The sequence below is a fragment of the Acomys minous genome (assembly GCF_964271855.1).
Source record: "Acomys minous genome assembly, chromosome: 11".
NCBI classification, from domain to species: Eukaryota; Metazoa; Chordata; class Mammalia; order Rodentia; family Muridae; genus Acomys; species Acomys minous.
Window position 1 is genome coordinate 35,501,431 of NC_140492.1, and position 17,191 is coordinate 35,518,621.

At 42.3% G+C, this 17,191-nt stretch overlaps 1 protein-coding gene across 1 annotated transcript in view; it reads left to right on the forward strand.

Moving 5' to 3' along the window:
* Nucleotides 1-17,191, forward strand: part of CRYBG3 (crystallin beta-gamma domain containing 3) — a 100,848-nt gene that overhangs the window by 67,500 nt on the left and 16,157 nt on the right. Inside the window, exons 15-17 of the mRNA XM_084801431.1 lie at nt 465-497; nt 6,252-6,361; nt 10,037-10,163. Of these exons, the coding sequence (XP_084657557.1) occupies nt 465-497; nt 6,252-6,361; nt 10,037-10,163 (270 nt within the window). The remainder of the gene's footprint in view (nt 1-464; nt 498-6,251; nt 6,362-10,036; nt 10,164-17,191) is intronic.

A 17,191-nucleotide genomic window follows, 5' to 3' on the forward strand; every position in this document is an offset into this window, starting at 1 on the left:
CTCTATCTGTGCGGGGGGCGGGGGGAGAAAGGCGCTGTGTCTGTGGCCAGCAGTTAAGACCTTGCCCAAGGGAAGGGTCCCTCTGGTACCTTACAGGGTTCTCCAAACAGAAGGAACAGCCTTGTCGTGCATAGTCACGGAGTGTCCGACACGGTGACCCTGTGATGATTAAAAAGCACCAGAGTGGCCCAAATGCCTCTGTCAGAAACCGAGGCCCTTTCTAGAATGTACCCCGGAGCTCCTTTCTCCTAGCTACACCAGTACTAAAACAAAAACAAAAACAAACAACAACAACAACAACAACAAAAATTAGTCTTGAAATTCCCATGGGGTCCTGGACAGGTGCAGGAATTTAGGAACTTGGTGAGACCATGGAAATCTTTTACGAAGGATAATTTCAAAACATCCTGATGTCAGCTAAGATGAACGATGCAATCTTTAAATTATTTTAATATGTCTTTCAGGAACCGCTCGGGATAAATGAGCCTTCACATTTGGTATGTTTCAAAATATTCTTAACTTATCATTGTCGGGGCTGTTTACCAAAAGCGTTCACACTTTCGGAAATCTGTCTTTTCTTGAGATAGCTTTCATGTGTCTTTGTGACAAAGCAAGTCCCACTGGGTGCCTGTGAGCAGAGTAGGGGTTGGCTGGGACTTCTCATGGCACCCTTCCCCATCGCCAACCAAGCTGTTGCTCTGACCATAGTGGGTCCTTGGAGCCTGTGCCTCTTCTCTGTTTTTCTTCTTTTTCTGTTGTCTCTGTTGTCCCCTCACTCAGACAGACCATGTATCTATCACACTGTTTCCAGAGTACCCAGGCTTAGGAAACATGTATACTACATTAATTGATTTATTTTCTGGGGAGCAGTGTGACCTCCTGCCGTGGTGCGTGCGTGCGTGCGTGCGTGCGTGCGTGCGTGCGTGCGTGCGTGCGTGCGTGCGTGCGTGCGTGCGTGCGTGCGTGCGTGCGTGCGTGCGTGCGTGCGTGCGTGCGTGCGTGCGTGCGTGCGTGCGTGCGTGCGTGCGTGCGTGCGTGCGTGCGTGCGTGCGTGCGTGCGTGCGTGCGTGCGTGCGTGCGTGCGTGCGTGCGTGCGTGCGTGCGTGCGTGCGTGCGTGCGTGCGTGCGTGCGTGCGTGCGTGCGTGCGTGCGTGCGTGCGTGCGTGCGTGCGTGCGTGCGTGCGTGCGTGCGTGCGTGCGTGCGTGCGTGCGTGCGTGCGTGCGTGCGTGCGTGCGTGCGTGCGTGCGTGCGTGCGTGCGTGCGTGCGTGCGTGCGTGCGTGCGTGCGTGCGTGCGTGCGTGCGTGCGTGCGTGCGTGCGTGCGTGCGTGCGTGCGTGCGTGCGTGCGTGCGTGCGTGCGTGCGTGCGTGCGTGCGTGCGTGCGTGCGTGCGTGCGTAGAGGTCTGTGTGGGAGAAGGTTCTCTCCTTCTACCATGTAGATTCTGGTGTTCAAACTTGGCCGTCAGGTTTGGCAAAAAGCACCCTTACCCACTGAGGTTTCTCATTGCTCTATGCATGGATTTCTGATACTTGTATCAGTTTTTTTTTTTTTTTAAAGCTCTGGTAACCTTAACCCCCTTCCCCGTTATCCCACCTCTCCCCGCTCTTTCTCTCCTCTCTCCCGCCTCTTTCATGAGTGTTCCCCACCCGTCATGTGTGTGTGAGTGTGTGTGTGTGTGTGTGTGTGTGTGTGTGTGTGTGTGTGTGTGTGTGTGTGAATGTGTGTGTCAGGGGGTGGTTCAAAAGGGATTAGGTAAGATCCCAAAGTGTAGTGCTGTCTCATTGTCTGCTGTGATCTAGTGATTAAGTGTGGTTAGTACTTATTCTGTGAGTATTAACCTCGCGTATGAACATAAAACCCGAGATTCTGAATTTAAGTCAGTGCCTTTTTCACACAGATGGAGGAAGGAAAGGAGACATGCTGTACTTTCTGTTTTCAAGGTCTTACATGAAAGAAGGACCTAGATAGGGACAGGAAGAGACGCCATAGAGGAGGAAGAGAGGCAGGAAAACACTGCTTTCTCTGTTTCTTTTTAAACAGCCTAGTTAGAAACCTCGCCGTCGGGCGGATGATGAGCGACACTCGCTGCCCTGACGCAGTGGAAGTGCATCGTAGCTCCGTGCTCCTGTCAGCGTCCTCGCGTTTCATTTCAGTTTAATCATGTTCCCAGGCACTGGAAATGCTCCGAGGGTTTTATTATTTTCTAGTGAGTTGAGGCCTTTTGGGAACAGTTCCTTCTTGAACATAATTGAGTAGTTTGTACTTAGAGACACTTCCTGCCAGAAACATTAATTCGGAGTCTTGGAAACCCCCTCTTTATTATTTTATTATTATTAGTATTATTATTATTATGATCATCATCATCATCATTATTATTACTATTATTATATTTTTAGCACATCTTTTTACACGAATCAAAATGGTATGTGTGGATTAAGAATTTAATAGGAATAATTTCAGTTTTTCTCCTGAGTTTCTCAAGTGCAGATAAAACACCCCCTTCTCTTAATTTCATTTTTCCCCTCCTAGCTCTTCGCTCTTTGTTTTTTTAAAAATGAACTTTAATGGTTGGAGGGCAGACTGCTAGACTTTCTCTACAGTGTTTCCAGGTCACCTTGAAGAAGGGAAATAGCAGAAAACGCCCAGTGAAACCAGCTACACTTCCTTTTTTTCTCGCTGCGTCTCAGTTATTGTGAAGTAGGCGTTCTGGCGGGTGTGCAGTAGCCGATGTTGGCTGGTGTTCGTACAGAGCCTCTCTGTTTACACAGCGTCAGACCACCCCACCTCCCTATACCTGCCGTCATGAACAAAACCAAGCAAATCTTGCTGTGTTCATTCACATAAAGTATTTTTTCCTGTCTGAATAAGGAGGCAGTTACATTTCAAGTCAAACAGGGAATTTTTTTTTTTTTGCTTTATGTTAATCACCTCAAGAGAAATTTCAAGCCCACTGTAGGGGGAAAATTCTAAAAAATGGGTAGAGAGTAATATATAGCATGAGAGTTATAAGCATGCAATTGGTGGTGGGATATCTAACGGCTAATACTAAAAGCACACCAGCCCTGATGGAGGAGCTGCCTTTCTCCTGAGACTGCAAGCCGAACACTAAGTCTGATTACCAACTCAAGATTCCCCTGGCATAGTAGAGCCACATCATTAGAGGTGATGTTTAATTTTGTTTTTATTTTTCCCCAAACAAAACAAAACAGACTACTGATTCTTGTCATTATTTCTAGACTTAAGCAGATGTCAAACATCACAAATATTACTAGGTTAAATATTATAAAATGTAATTTCTTTTCAGGAGAGGTTATTCTGTATGAATTCTAATCGCCTCCCCCTTTGACCTAACCAACCACCATGGATGCCTGAGACCTTTCTCAAGTCTATTTACGAATGTAATTGTTTAGAATTCTTGAAATACTGAACTATTATTGTTCTCTGCTCATAACTGTATCTGTAAAAAGAAACAAAAGAATTTCTTTTGTCCTATAGCTTAGCTTTATCGAGCTTTGAAGTGACTAAGGGTTTATAATAGTTATGCTTGCTGTTATCATATAGGGCAGTGGTTCTCACCCTGTGGGTCGTGACCCCTTTGGGGGGGTCATATGTCAGATACCCTGCATATCAGATATTTACATTATAATTCATAATAGTACAAAGTTATAGCTGTGAAGTAGTATTGTGGTTGGGGGCCACTACAACAGGAAGAACCATATTAAAAGGCCACAGCATGAGGAAGGAGGTTCAGAACCAGTGATGCAGGAGGATTTTTATACAATCAAGGCCCAGAAACACCCAGGAATAACTATTTAAACAAAGATAATCTTGCCTGGGTGATCAGAAAGATAAGATTGTTCTAGTGTATTTCATTGATGTGAGTGTTTTATGTAGGGTGTAATTGAAGAGTGGAAACAGGTTTTTGTTTACTTAACAGTCCTTCTGCATCAATGAGGATGGTCCACATTGTTGGGGGAAGTATTATTGAGAACCTCTCTTAGAAATTATTTTAGGGTTAAAGTAAATAAAATTACTTTGAAAGTCCCTGCTGATCCTGTGAAATAAATTGAGCCGGCCATCTGTGTTTTGTCAGTAATTAAGTTACTGGGATTTTAGTTTGTTAAGTTAGGCTCTATTACATTTTCTAAATGTGTGTTGTAAATGCAAACTACAGAGTAAGATGTATCTGTGCAAAATCTTAGTCATAAGTGCTCATAATTCCTGCCTCAAGAGGGTAGTTTTAAGGAAGAGACGTGGCGCTGTGTGTGAAGAGATAACCTTGTCACCACACGGCAGAATATCTTTTTCTTTTCTCTTCTTCCCTCCCTTTTTTCTTTCCTCTCTCCATTTTCTTGCTTCTGTATACTTCCATGGCGGAGACTGGTAGGAATAGACACTCGCTCACGTGGTCCATGATGACGCCTGTGTTTGATGGTAACCCATACCTTGTTCTTCTATTTGCTTAGTTTCTAAGCACCCAATTAATCTGCTCTACATATCTGTTGCCCATTAAAGTCTAAAGGAAAATACTACAGTGCTTTGTGTAGCTAGGTTTTCCTCCAGCCTTAATTATTCAAAAACACCATCACTTAATTTTATTAGGAATGGAAACTACAGCTTAGCTGTTCACAGCTGCTGAGCTTAGATTTGGCTTCTGATAATCCTGAGGATACTTTTTATGGGTGGTCCTGTCTGCGCCATTCTCAGAGCATTATAGTGAGAGTTCTATTCTGATGATGCACTGATGAAGTAGACAAAATGAGAGGTGGTAACTTTGTAGGTTTGGTCTAATGCTGACTCAACCATAAACTTTCTCATTTTAGAGGTAAAAGAAAAATAAACTCAACTATATGTTGAGCCTAGCTTTTAAATGTTTGCACAAAAATAATTTGTCAAAATACTGTTTGTGAACTTAAATTTCTCTGTGTATGAAGACAGACTAAGGACCAGAAAGGGCTGCTAACTGAACTGTCTGAACTATACTACACCTGCATTATTGGTGTCTGGTTTTTGGCGTTTCCTGACTTCATGGTGAAATGTTGGAGGGGGGAGGAGAGGAGAGTGTAGGTTCTTTTGGGAGGGGGCCAAGATTGAACTCATGCATGCTGAGCAAGTTCTATATCAATAGTAATGCCTCTAGCCTGAATGAGAAAACAAATATTAAACCCATTAAATACATGAAAAATATACTCTATAAACCAGAAACACATGTAGTGAATAAGGCAGCTGTGAGATCATTTTCAAGTAGTTTTTCCAGTTTACTCTGTGACTTTTGAGAGTGTTTGCAAGCTGCAAAAATCTCTACATTTTCAGAAGTTTGTGCCTCATGTTTTATGAATCTTTATATTGTGAAGCATACATCTCGTTTGGGACTTCGGCTTTTGTTGCCATCCTGAGAAGGAGTCTGATTGAAATGTGGTGGATCTTCTCCTTAAACCTGGGAGTTCCCTGGTGCCTGGTGCTTCAAACACAGAGTGGTTTCACAACAGGAAGTCACACTGTGAAAGCCACAGTTGGTCAGGGAGCATTGGTGCTCTCACTTCCCGGCTTTTGGCAGATCTGTGATATCAGACCAAAGTTGGGGCAGAATGGGGCTGCCAAGAAACAGATCCCATTAGGGGAGACGAAGGTGGTGAGCAGCCACTGCCCGAGGAGACCTGGTTCTGGTGTGCCACTCATTTATTACAGTGCATTTCTTGCTGCCTTGCAAGCCTGCCAGTGCACTGTGCCCCTTGGACCAGGCCAATTAGAGTCTCCAGAGGATTATGAAATATCTATAGGGCCCATTACTTTATTCTTTCTCACTTTTGATTCAAGGATTCTAGAGTTGCAGCTTGTTGTTTTTCAGCTCAAAAGGGAATTTTACTTGGGATTTCGTTGTTTGTTTTGCCTTGACAAAAATTCAAGAAGAAAAAAAGTGTCATATTCATCTATAAACTGTACATATGAAATATTCTTTTCAGAAAGTAAATCCATAGTCTAGTGTAGATGCTTCTTCATCATAAATCTGGGGCTGATCCCACGCAGGTCAATACAAACTATGATGAAAATGATAGCTATCAACATTTCATCCTCATGTAAGGAAAAGTAAAGGCGCTCTGAGTAGAGTGTCACCATTCTCCACATGACTGATACTAAATAAACCAAGAATCTAATGTCCTGCTGAACGTGTGTGGGTGTGTTAAAGTTGACTCACTTGTGATGAGCTTGACCAGCTATTTCACTGTCAATCACTATTATGTTCTCACAGCTTAAGGCGTTCAGTAAAGCAGGCTTCCAAGGCGAGTGTATAGATTTCATAAAAGAATGTGCCGACCTGACCTCGTTCACGCCGTCATCTTTTAAGGTTCTCCGTGGCTGGTGAGTGTGCTCCTTGAGTCTTCTGTTCTTACTTAATAGCCAATTTGTTTTGTTTTGTTTTGTTTTTTAAGTTTATGGAGGTCAGGGTTATTTGGATTTTTTGCATACACAGTAAATTTTTTTCTTTTTTTTTTCTTTCTTTCTTTTCTCTCTCTCTCTCTTTTTTAACCACTGATCATTTGCTAACTACTTCATGTTAATCTTGCTGAATTTACAATTTTAGTTATACAGAATATTTTTAAAATGCTGATTATGGGAACCTTTTAGTGGTTTTATGTCTCTGTCTCTCTGTCTGTCTGTCTGTCTGTCTCTCTCTCTCTCTCTCTCTCTCTCTCTCTCTCTCTCTCTCTCTTACTTTGTTGTTGTTGTTTTTGAGACGGGGTTTCTCTGTGTAGCCTTGGCTATCCCAGATTCGTTTTGTAGACCCTGCTGGCCTCGAACTTCACAGAGATCCACTTGCCTTTGCCTTCCTGAGTGTTGGTATTATAGGAGTATGCCGTCTTCGCCCAATGCAATAATGTCTTTTGTATGTTTACGGTACAGCACACTAAAGTCCTACAAAATAGCCATTATTTATGTCCAGGCAAGGCAAGAAATATTATTCTTGTTTGTTTAAAATATTTTTATATCTATCTTACGGACAAGGAAGCTAGATTTGGAGTTAGAGTTTTTGAACCTTCATATCACACTTCAGATTGTTTTTGCCATTTGTTTAAAAAAAAAAAAAAAGACTTTCAGTCCTTTTTTTCCCCCAACTCTAACAACAAATTTGATCTTTTTCACATATGATACTGTATGTGATTCCTTGGGTTGAAGTGTAGTCATTGATTCTATAATAAAATACAATGACACAATATTTACTATTTTAGCCATTTTTAAAATTTATTTATTTTATGCATATGAGTGCTCTATCTGCATATGTGCCTGCAGGGCCGAAGAGGGCATCAGATTATAGTATAGATGGCTGTGAGCCACCATGTGGTTGCTGGGAATTGAACTCAGGACCTCTGGAAGAGCAGGCAGTGCTCTTACCCACTGAGCCACTTCTCCAGCCCCTATTTTAGCCATTTTTAAGCCTGTAGTTTGGTTGCATTCCTCGTATCTCCAGTGTCTACCTAATAGCACATCTGGATCCCTCAGTGCCCCTTCAGAATCTCATCGGTTTCTCTCCTCCTTTTCTGGATTGCTTGCCGTTCCCTGCTCTCATTTTCCTTACCTGTTGCCTGCACTCTGCTTATTCCTCCGCCTCCACCAACACTCACTCAGCCATCTGTGCTCCTTTGACCAGATGGTAAATCCTGCCGACGCTATGGGCTGGGCCCATGGTGCCTTACCCTGTCATGGCCGCACAGAAAGGAATGGCTACTGTGTTTAACTCAATGACTAGGTACAGCTGAGTTGTGGTGAAACTTTATTAAGGTACATAGAGATTTGCATTTTATATGTATCATGGAGTAGCTTTCTTTTAGTTTTAAAAGCATTTAAAATGTAAAACACTTTTCAGCTTGTGAGCTATATGGAAATAAGTGGTAGGACTGTTTGGCACACAGTCTGGTTTGCTGAGCCTTGCAAAGGTTGTAGGTCTTTGGTAAATGGAGCCAGCAGATGCTATTTATTTATTCCATAGGATATACTAAAAAAAAAAAAAAAAAAAAAAAAAGGAAGAAAGAAAGAAAAGAGAAGAAAAAGAAAAGACATGCATATGGTGGTGGCACATCCCTTTACTCCCAGCACTTGGAAGTCAGAGGCAGGTGGATCTTTGTGAGTTCGAGGACAGCCTAGTCTACAGAACAAGTTTCAGAACAGCCACGGACACACAGAGAAACCCTGTCTTAAACAACAAAACAAAACTCTCATACCGATACTTAAGTCCAATATATATTATTTCAGTAGTATCTACTTCTCTGTGCCTCCTTAAATGACTTTGAGGAAACCTTCACTTTTGCTTGCTTGCATCGGATGAAAGGCATGTTTGCTCCCCACCATCCCAGAGCCACTGCCTTTCCCAGTTGCTGTTTACCCGGTACACTATTCATGTACTTTCTTTGCCGCCTTGTTCTCCATTAGGCTGCAAAATTATAAGACTTGTTTACTGCTCATCCAAATATATTTTTCAGGTCCAACCCAAACATTACCTCCTTGACCTTAGCTCTCCCCTATTCAAGCAGTATTTTCCTTCTGTGTTTCCTTATCACTCTTCTAATGCGACCTTTCTACATTTGTTACTGTTTTCATATTTGCTTCCAAAGTTTGAGAATTTTACAGCACTAAAACAAAGTCTTGTGAGTTCAGAAAGATTATCTACCACTCTGTGGTCAGAGGGAGGGAGATATGTAGCAAGGGCCTGAAATAGTTTTAGTACCATTTTCTGGCTTTGAGTTTCTTCTCCACTAAAGTGAAAAAGAAAATGTTCTGAAAGATGAATTTTCATTTATCAAGAAAGAAGCAGCACTGGAGTTTTCCTACAGGAAAATCTTTGTTTTCTCTTCTGCTACTGAAATCTAGGACACATTAGTTACATGTGCCTTTATATGCTGGAAGTGTAAGTGAAAGACTCTAGTTAAATGTAAAGATTTTAGAACCGTGGAGGTTGTCTGAGCACTGAGTTTTTTTGAGAGACCTAGCTGTGGGCCCAGTCCCACACCTTCCCAGCTGTGTAACTCTAGGTAAGTTGGGTCATCCCCAGGGCTCAGGGCTCAGACTCCTTGTGTACAAAGGAGGAACAAGGACAGCACCCGCCTTGAAAGGTTGTTTTCTCCCCCTGCTGCTGCAAATTGAACATTGGGTCTTAATCAGGCCAAGCAAGTGCTTTACTACTGAGCCCTACTTCAAAGGATTCTTAAGCAACTAGAAATAAAATGATGCAAACAAAGGAATTTGCTTCTTGCATAGCACATTAAAAACCCTCAATGAATGTCAGCAATAAAGTGTTCGTTACATAGGGAAAAAAATGACAGTAAATTGCAGAGCTACCCAGCATTCGTTCTTACAGTAATTCAGACTTAACTTGGTCTAGGTAAAGTACAGACAGTACTGCCATTCTTAAATTATAGGGCTAAAAGTTAAATACACCCAAGCTAAATTGCTAATAGCCAATTAATGTTTCCCTTGGGCTTCTCCTTTTGAAAGGGCACCCTTACTCAGGTGTTTGGTTTGTGGTGTATTGACTGTAGCTCAGCATGAAGGATTCACTTAAAAAAATTATCTTAGCTGCCTGATATTAAAAGTGATAAATACACTTTAAAATAAAACTGGTCCATAAAATAACTCAATTACTTTGATTAATCATCACCATAATTTAATCCCAAGCCTTTTTACTTGAAGACACTAAATTTACAAGTGTCATTGGTATAAAGCAGATGTCTTTTTATTTCAGATTTCAACTCTTGACATTTAATTGATGAATCTTACAAAAATCTTATTAACTTTTATAATCTTTAGTATCATATGTTGACTGTAGAAATGAACTTGTACCTTCAGTGTAAGCAGTTATTGAGGACACCATGAAATCATGTATGTGACTCACTCCTGGGGCGTAGTAAGCTGAAACTCAACAAGAGTAGCCACTGTTTATTGACCAGTACTGTCCAGCACCGTGACTGCTGTACCTAGCTTCTATAGCTGGGTGATAGGACAACCCAGAGTAATTTGAGCGTCTTACTGCTTCTCTACTAGCTGGCTCCTGTATTACCAAGAAGACGTTTTCTACCATCAGTGTATACTGGAAGAAGGCCTCTACGTTGACCTTACTTCCTGTGGCTGCCCGTCGGCTAGGGTCAGAGCACTCAAGCCCATTGACTACGTGAGTAATGTGCCGGGTGTGTAATTGTGAAACAGCTGTGTTAGTGCCTGGGGTACTTGAGAGGCAAGGATTCGAGTCGCTGCACCACTACCTAGCTCTTTAACTCTTGGCAAATTGGGTGATCTTTCAGAAGTCGAGCATGCTAGTCTGCAAAGGAGGCACAGTGCTTGCATCTACTTCACGGGCTTCTTAACAAGTCCTAAGTACAGTAATGTGCATGAAAGAAGAACTCTTTAAAGAATAGTTTATAACGTGAAATTAGAAGAAATATTACAATGGGAAATAATTTAATTATTGGTTATTATGAAATTGAGGTTCACTCATAAAATCCAGCCAAAGGTGACTTACAGGAATGTAGTCCTCTGTAAGCATTAGAGTAATGTAGACCTGTACTCAAATCTCAGTGTGGTCTTTTTCTCAGCTTGTTTGATATTTGGTAATTTCTCAGCTGTATCTATAACAACAACAACAAATGACTCTATAAAGCCACTGAAGTATTAAATGAGATGCTTAAAAATTGTTAAGGCTGCTTAATTATAAAAGGGATAGCAGCATTACATTAACATAGTAACTGAGCCACAGGACAATTTATGTGCTACTCAGGTTTCCAGTGTATATTAAGACATGGAGTACCATTAGCATTGACTTCAAGCTTGAGATTTAGGAAACTAGGACTTTGTCACCTAGTCTATGCAGAATTATCTGAGTCCTCATGGAGGCTCAGCTTGTAGAGTGAATAAATTCTTCTTTGCTATAGATGTGTTCAGAAATTTCAGCATGAGAAAGCCAGCACTCGGGGCTGTCTGTTTGGGGCTTCTGTTCTCTAAGAGCTGTGGTAACTGAAGTGATGAGAGTCCAGGAGACATCAAGGTTCTTGTTAAAAATGGTTCTCCAAGAGCACAGCAGGTCAAATCTTGAGATGCACACAGAATTGATGAAAAGCCCTACATGATAGTGGGAGTGACTCGGGCCTCCCGCCCAGAGCTGACTTTAGGGATAGCATCCATGTGCAGCTCCTTAGCTTGGAACCTTAGCAGTGCCACCTTGTTTCCCAAGGCATTCCTGGAGAGAGTGTTCTTGGTATCAGGCTAAGAATAGCATCTTGGCTGGGGAGTGAGAATAGAAACAGCACCAAGGACACTAACTCGGGAGGAGTAAGTGGCTCCGAGTGCTTCCTCTTTCAAGGGAAGACCACTAAAATGGTAAGAGGCACAGAGATGGAAGGTGTGATGTGCTCAGTAGTGCAGGGCTTGACGGTGTTGACAAAGCATTGGACTCACCCACATTTACAGGGAAAGGGGTTTTATTTTTAAAGGCAAATTTACTGGACACATCAACAGAGATAATATCTGATGCTAATTAAAAAGAAAACATGTTCTAAATATGAAAATGTCTTATTAAAAGGTATTTGCAAGACTTTTAATTTGGTGAACCAATCAGGTAAATTTTAGGTAATCTGTACAAATGCTTGAAAAGTCTGTGCAGGACATTTTCTGCCCATCAGGAAGAACATGTGAAACTGATTTAGGCACCAGAAGACTAGTTTCTGAGCATGATAATTTGGTTACAGTAAGGTGAGTATGTTGAAGTCAGTATACCTTGGACTACCACCCTCCATAAGGAGCCAGCTCTCCAGGTCCCAGTCAAACAGTTTCCATGTCTCCTTTCCCTGGAGGGTCCTAGACCCTGATCTTGTTTCCCCACCCCTACCACTTTCCTTGTTCCTCCACTGTGGTCTTAGGATGATAGACCTTTCTGTATGTGCCTAGGGCACCACCCAGTGTGATTCCAGATTCATTCTGGGAACCGATTCTGTCCCGCTGTGTTAAGCTAATGTATAAGCTAATCTATTGGTTTTGTTTTGAATGATGAGCACTGCAGCTTCCAGGGTCATTGTCTGCAGCTTTGTAATGTTAAGACTTAGTGCCAGGTACCACAGTGCTATCCCACTGAAGAGCCTTAACTTCATCTTCATATGGGATCAGCGTGTCCTGCAAATAAGCGTTTTATTCAGGCTAACTTCTGTCTGTAAAGATGGATGTTAGCGTCAAGAGGTCCTGGGGTGTGTAATCTGTAGTATCACAATAACTTCCCAGTGAGAGGGGCTTCCCAGCCTTGTTCATAATTTCTTCCCCACCTATGTGATCTGGGACTCTTAATTTGTAAGGGTCTCAGTTCACACCTCAGAAAGAAACCAGTTACTGCAGGTATTTTCAAATCGGTATCAGCTTTTTACTTCTAATGCAGATAAATATACTAATAGTAAATACAGTGGGCATGAAAAAACAAACAAACAAACAAACCTCTGTCCTAACTAAGTTTTCACATGGTTAGAGGGAATATTTTGTGTCAGCTTTCACAGAAGTTTCCAGGATCTTTGTTCTTTTTAACACAGGTGTTGACAGGGTGGGTTTTTTTTTTCCCATGTCTTCTCTCAGCAGTCACAGAGCAGTTGGGTGGCTTCCATTTGAGACTGAGTACTGATTGTGGATTCAGTTGTAGATTGTTATGTGTCTTCCTGGTGGACAAGGGTGATTAGATTGTCTTTGATCAGGGTCATGGCTGTTTTCATAACGGTGGAAAGAAAAACCATCCAGAGAGTCACATCAGGTGCTTCTGCACGCACAAACGAAGCGTCATGTGTCCACTTCTGCTCAATGGCCGACAGCATTTTAAGACAGAGAGTCATCAGTGAGCCTGGACAATCCTTCATCTCTGGGTATAGCTAAAGCTGATACTATTCAAACAGCCCACTATACACGGCAGGAACTCAGAGAGGTGCTATCTGTCATCAGAGTTTTGGCAATGAGATGGGGAAATTTTAAAATCCTGTGTCCTACCCTTGTCACCAAGCCAGCTTCTTTTTTAAAAAGAAGAGAATTGTTGGTATTTTTTAGCTAGAGAGCCTAGACGTCTGGTAACCTGTCAAATGAAAAGCATGGTACATGATAAAATTTGATCCTAATTCCCTCTTAGATTGCTTATAGGATTTACCATGGGAAATTCATTGATTTTATATCAATGTCTGAGAAAAGTGATGGCAGAGCAGGTGGTGTTGGGAAAGTGAACTGATGCCCATAAGTTTCCCCCAGATCTTCTCACAGTGTAACTGTGTGTATGGAAACCGATGTGTTTGACAGTGTCCCTTAGTATAAATGTCAAGTCGCCTCAGAGCTGGTTTCTATTGAGTTGTTTCTCTATAAGAGTTTTACCAACCTTGGTTGATGTGCTTGGTGATGGTTACCAGATGTTTCTCTGAGATGAAAGAGATCAACTGTTAGGTTTAAAGAAGCTTAAGTGTTTTGCTGGAACCACAGCCATGGTCTATATTTAGAAATGATTGTATTGGGTTCAAAAGAGCAATGTGATGACAGGAGGTCAGGCCTGGTGTGGTGACATGCTGTGCAGGCTCCAGGAACAGAAAGCACAACTGACTAGTAATTTGGGAGAAGAAAGTTTAAAGGTTTTCTGTCTTGATTTGATTAGGGTGAAATGTTTAAAGTATCTGAATCCTCTAGAAATATTAAGAATACTGCACAACAATATTACTGAATATTCACTTTACATTTATTTATTCAACTTCAACTACTGTGCACCAATTACAGACCATAGTTTTCAGGAAGCACTAAATAAAAGACAGCAGAGAATTAGATAATGAACTCATGTCATGAAATGCAGATTCCCTCTTCCTCCTGCACCTCCAGTGTGTGTTCCCCAGAGTTGTCCTTGGCCACATTCTCTCTTACCTAGAGGTTTCTGTTCTCATCGCTTCGCTTCTCACCTCTGCCGATGTAGCAGATTCCGAGCCTGTGGGCTGAGCAGCAGTCTGTTGTCGGTGATACCTCTCAGAGGTCCGCAGTGCATCCCCAGCAGCATGCTCCAGCACCCATCACCCCTCTGGGTCTGCTCTTCTTTCCTCCACAGATCTGTAAAGACCATCGTCAGTACTATGCCTGTCTGCTCCCCTGACACTATCGTTGATTCGCTCTGCTTTGTGATTTCAAGCCTCTAATCAGTAACTGGGTACTGGATAGGATATATTCCCCCTGCCACTCTCCTCATTTCCCTGCCTTTAACCAAATTTAGAGATATGCTCTCTCGCGCTCTCTCTCTCTCTCTCTCTCTCTCTCTCTCTCTCTCTCTCTCTCTCTCTCTCTCTCCCTCCCTCCCTCCCCAAAACCATTGTGAGGGCCTCTTAACTTTCTCCCTCTAAGCTGCTCATTAATTTCTTACCTGCATCTTCTGATGGAGTCTAGTCCCGGTTTCACTGTTGGGTCTGCTTCACCAAGCTCTCCCCTTGCACCCTGTCAGTACCCTTTATCATCTTTTTCTATTTTGTACTGCTTTGTGGAAATAAATGCACTATTTGTCTCCTCTGCCTGTGTCTTTTAAGATCCTAATTAAATAACCACACAAGACCTATTAGAAGCATGTCTTAGTTTGCTTTTCTTACTGTCATAAAACACTGACCAGAAGCAGCTTGGAGAGAAAAGGGTTTATTTGAAGTTATATAACTCTCATGCATTATCACTGAGGGGACTCAGGGAAGGAACCCAAAGCAGAAACCGGGAGGCAGGAACCTGAAGCAGAGGCCATGGAGGAGGAGTGCTGCTTACTGGATTGCCCCTCGTGGCCTTGTTCAGCCTTCCTTCTTATGTTCAGGAACACATACTCAAGGGCACCACACACAGTGGCCTAGGTCCTCCCACTTCAGACTTTCATCAAGAAAATGCCCTATAGCCTACAGGCCAGTACTATGAAAGCATCTTCTCAGTTGAGATTTCTTTTCCCCAGATGACTCTGGCTGTGTCAAGGTGGCACAAACACACACACACACACACACACACACACACACACACACACACGGCAATTCTTCTGCCCTAAGTGGCCATTCTCTACAGTTCTAGCTGCTTTTATTATTATTTCTTTTAATCTCCCTGCACTTAGTCACAACTACTGAACTATAGTCACTGTGGACAAGGTATAGAGCATTATGTTCATTTTGAATTGTGTGACCTGTAGTCCCCTCTGCTTAGCCCATGGCCACAAAACATAGGGCTCCGTTATTTAATAATTAGGTAAATGATCCAGTCCCACCAAACATAACCAGGCAGTGCCTGTGTACAGTTCACTCCATAACAGGAGCTGCACTTGGGAGTAATGGTCAGCTTGTATCTCACCCTCTTACAGTGCTCTGTGTAGCTTTGAAAGTTGAAGGATGATGGGGAAAGCGGTTTACCACTGCCATCTGTTGAACTGCTTCAAAGCTGAGCAGACTATTTTAAGAATGATGGGTACAGACATGGGAATAGGATACCTGAGCAGTTCTTGGCTGTGAGAAGAGCAGACTGTGACTTTCAAACTGCCAGGCTGAGACAAGTCAATGCTGGCCCAGTATCTTGTTGGGTGCCTGTTAACTACGTTACCATGGGAGCAGAAGTCTGCTCCTTGCTTGTCCAGCGTCTCCATGGTGGCTTGGCTTAGAAGTCTGGCTTTCTGAAGTAATAATTCTTATCCTCGCAACTGTAAGTGGGCAAAGCCAAGGACACGTGGTAATGAGAACCTGTAGAAGTTGGAGTGAAACCATGATTCTGATGATACATTCTTAAGAAGTAGAATCAGCATTAAGAAGACTTGAATATTACAGCATATGTAATATCACTAAAATGTCACAGACAGGTCTCATGAAAACAAAAATAGTACAATATCTAGGGTCTTTTACTCTAAACATAATATAAACATGAAAAGTGAATTTTATGAATTAGAAGAAAATGCAGGAAATTCTCCCCATGACATCAGATCAGGATGGACATCTTTAGACACAGAAAGCAGGAATTAGTAAGAAAAAGGTTAAGAGAGAAACATGAGTAGAAGTTACTTGTCATAATCTATGTCCTGCTGCCACAAGCGAATATCACAGGCTTGGTAATTTACAAAGGAAAAAATGCTTGTCTAGCTTATGATTGGGAAATGTAGCAGCAGGGAAGACTACATTGGGTGAGAAACTGAGTTCCCTAGCCTTAATCTCTCCTCTCTTATAAAAAGCTCTTCTTACCGCCGGCTGTGGTGGTGCACACACTCGGGAGGCAGTGACAGGTGGATCTCTATGAGTTCGAGACCAGCCTGGTCTACGAAAGGAGTCCAAGACAGCCAGGGCTGTTACATGGAGAAACCTTGTCTTGAAAAAACAAAGAAAACAAATACAAACAAAACCCCCAAAATTCAGTCCCCACTCTTATGTCCTTTTTAAACCTTAATTAACTCCTGAAGTTCCCTTTTCCAAACACCCATACTGTGCAGAGTCTATATACACTTTTTACACTTCATGATGAACATTATGTTTCAACACAAGTGTTGGTAGGGATATTTAAACTTTAGCACTGCCGTAATTAATTGTTGAAAATGTGGTCACTTAGCAGGAATCCACTGTCTTACAACCCTAGAGGCCAGAAGTCTGAAGTGGTCTCACTGGGGCAAATTGCAGGTGCAGACAGGAATGCTTTTCTTCTCAGTCCCTAGGTGGTAATCCGTTTCCTTACCCTGAGAGGTCACCAGCCTTCCCAAAGTGGGACCACACTGGCCTCTGCCATGTATCTGCTTCTGTGGTTTATCTCCAACCTCCTTCCTCCTCTAAGAGTGCCTTGTGCCTATACTGGGCCTACCTCAGTAATCCAGATTAAGATCCTTAACTGCTAGTCATGTCATTTCTGTGTTAAATAACACTGTGTTCACTGACTCCCAGCATTCCGATGCTGATGTGTGTGTGTTTTGGATGGTCTGGCATTAATTACTCAGCCTGCCACAGCAAGACGCAAAGGGAAAGGATATGCTTGCAGCTTGTATAAAATACAAGGAGAGCTCTTCAAATGAAGTGAGAAAGAAAATCAACAGAGGATATAAATCTGCCATGTGTAGACGAGGAGAAAATGACTTAGGACATGCAAAGATGTTAAACCTCAGGGATGATCGCAGGAATGCAAAATGAAACAATAATGAGACACTGTTACCCTACTTGGTTTTGTATCTAA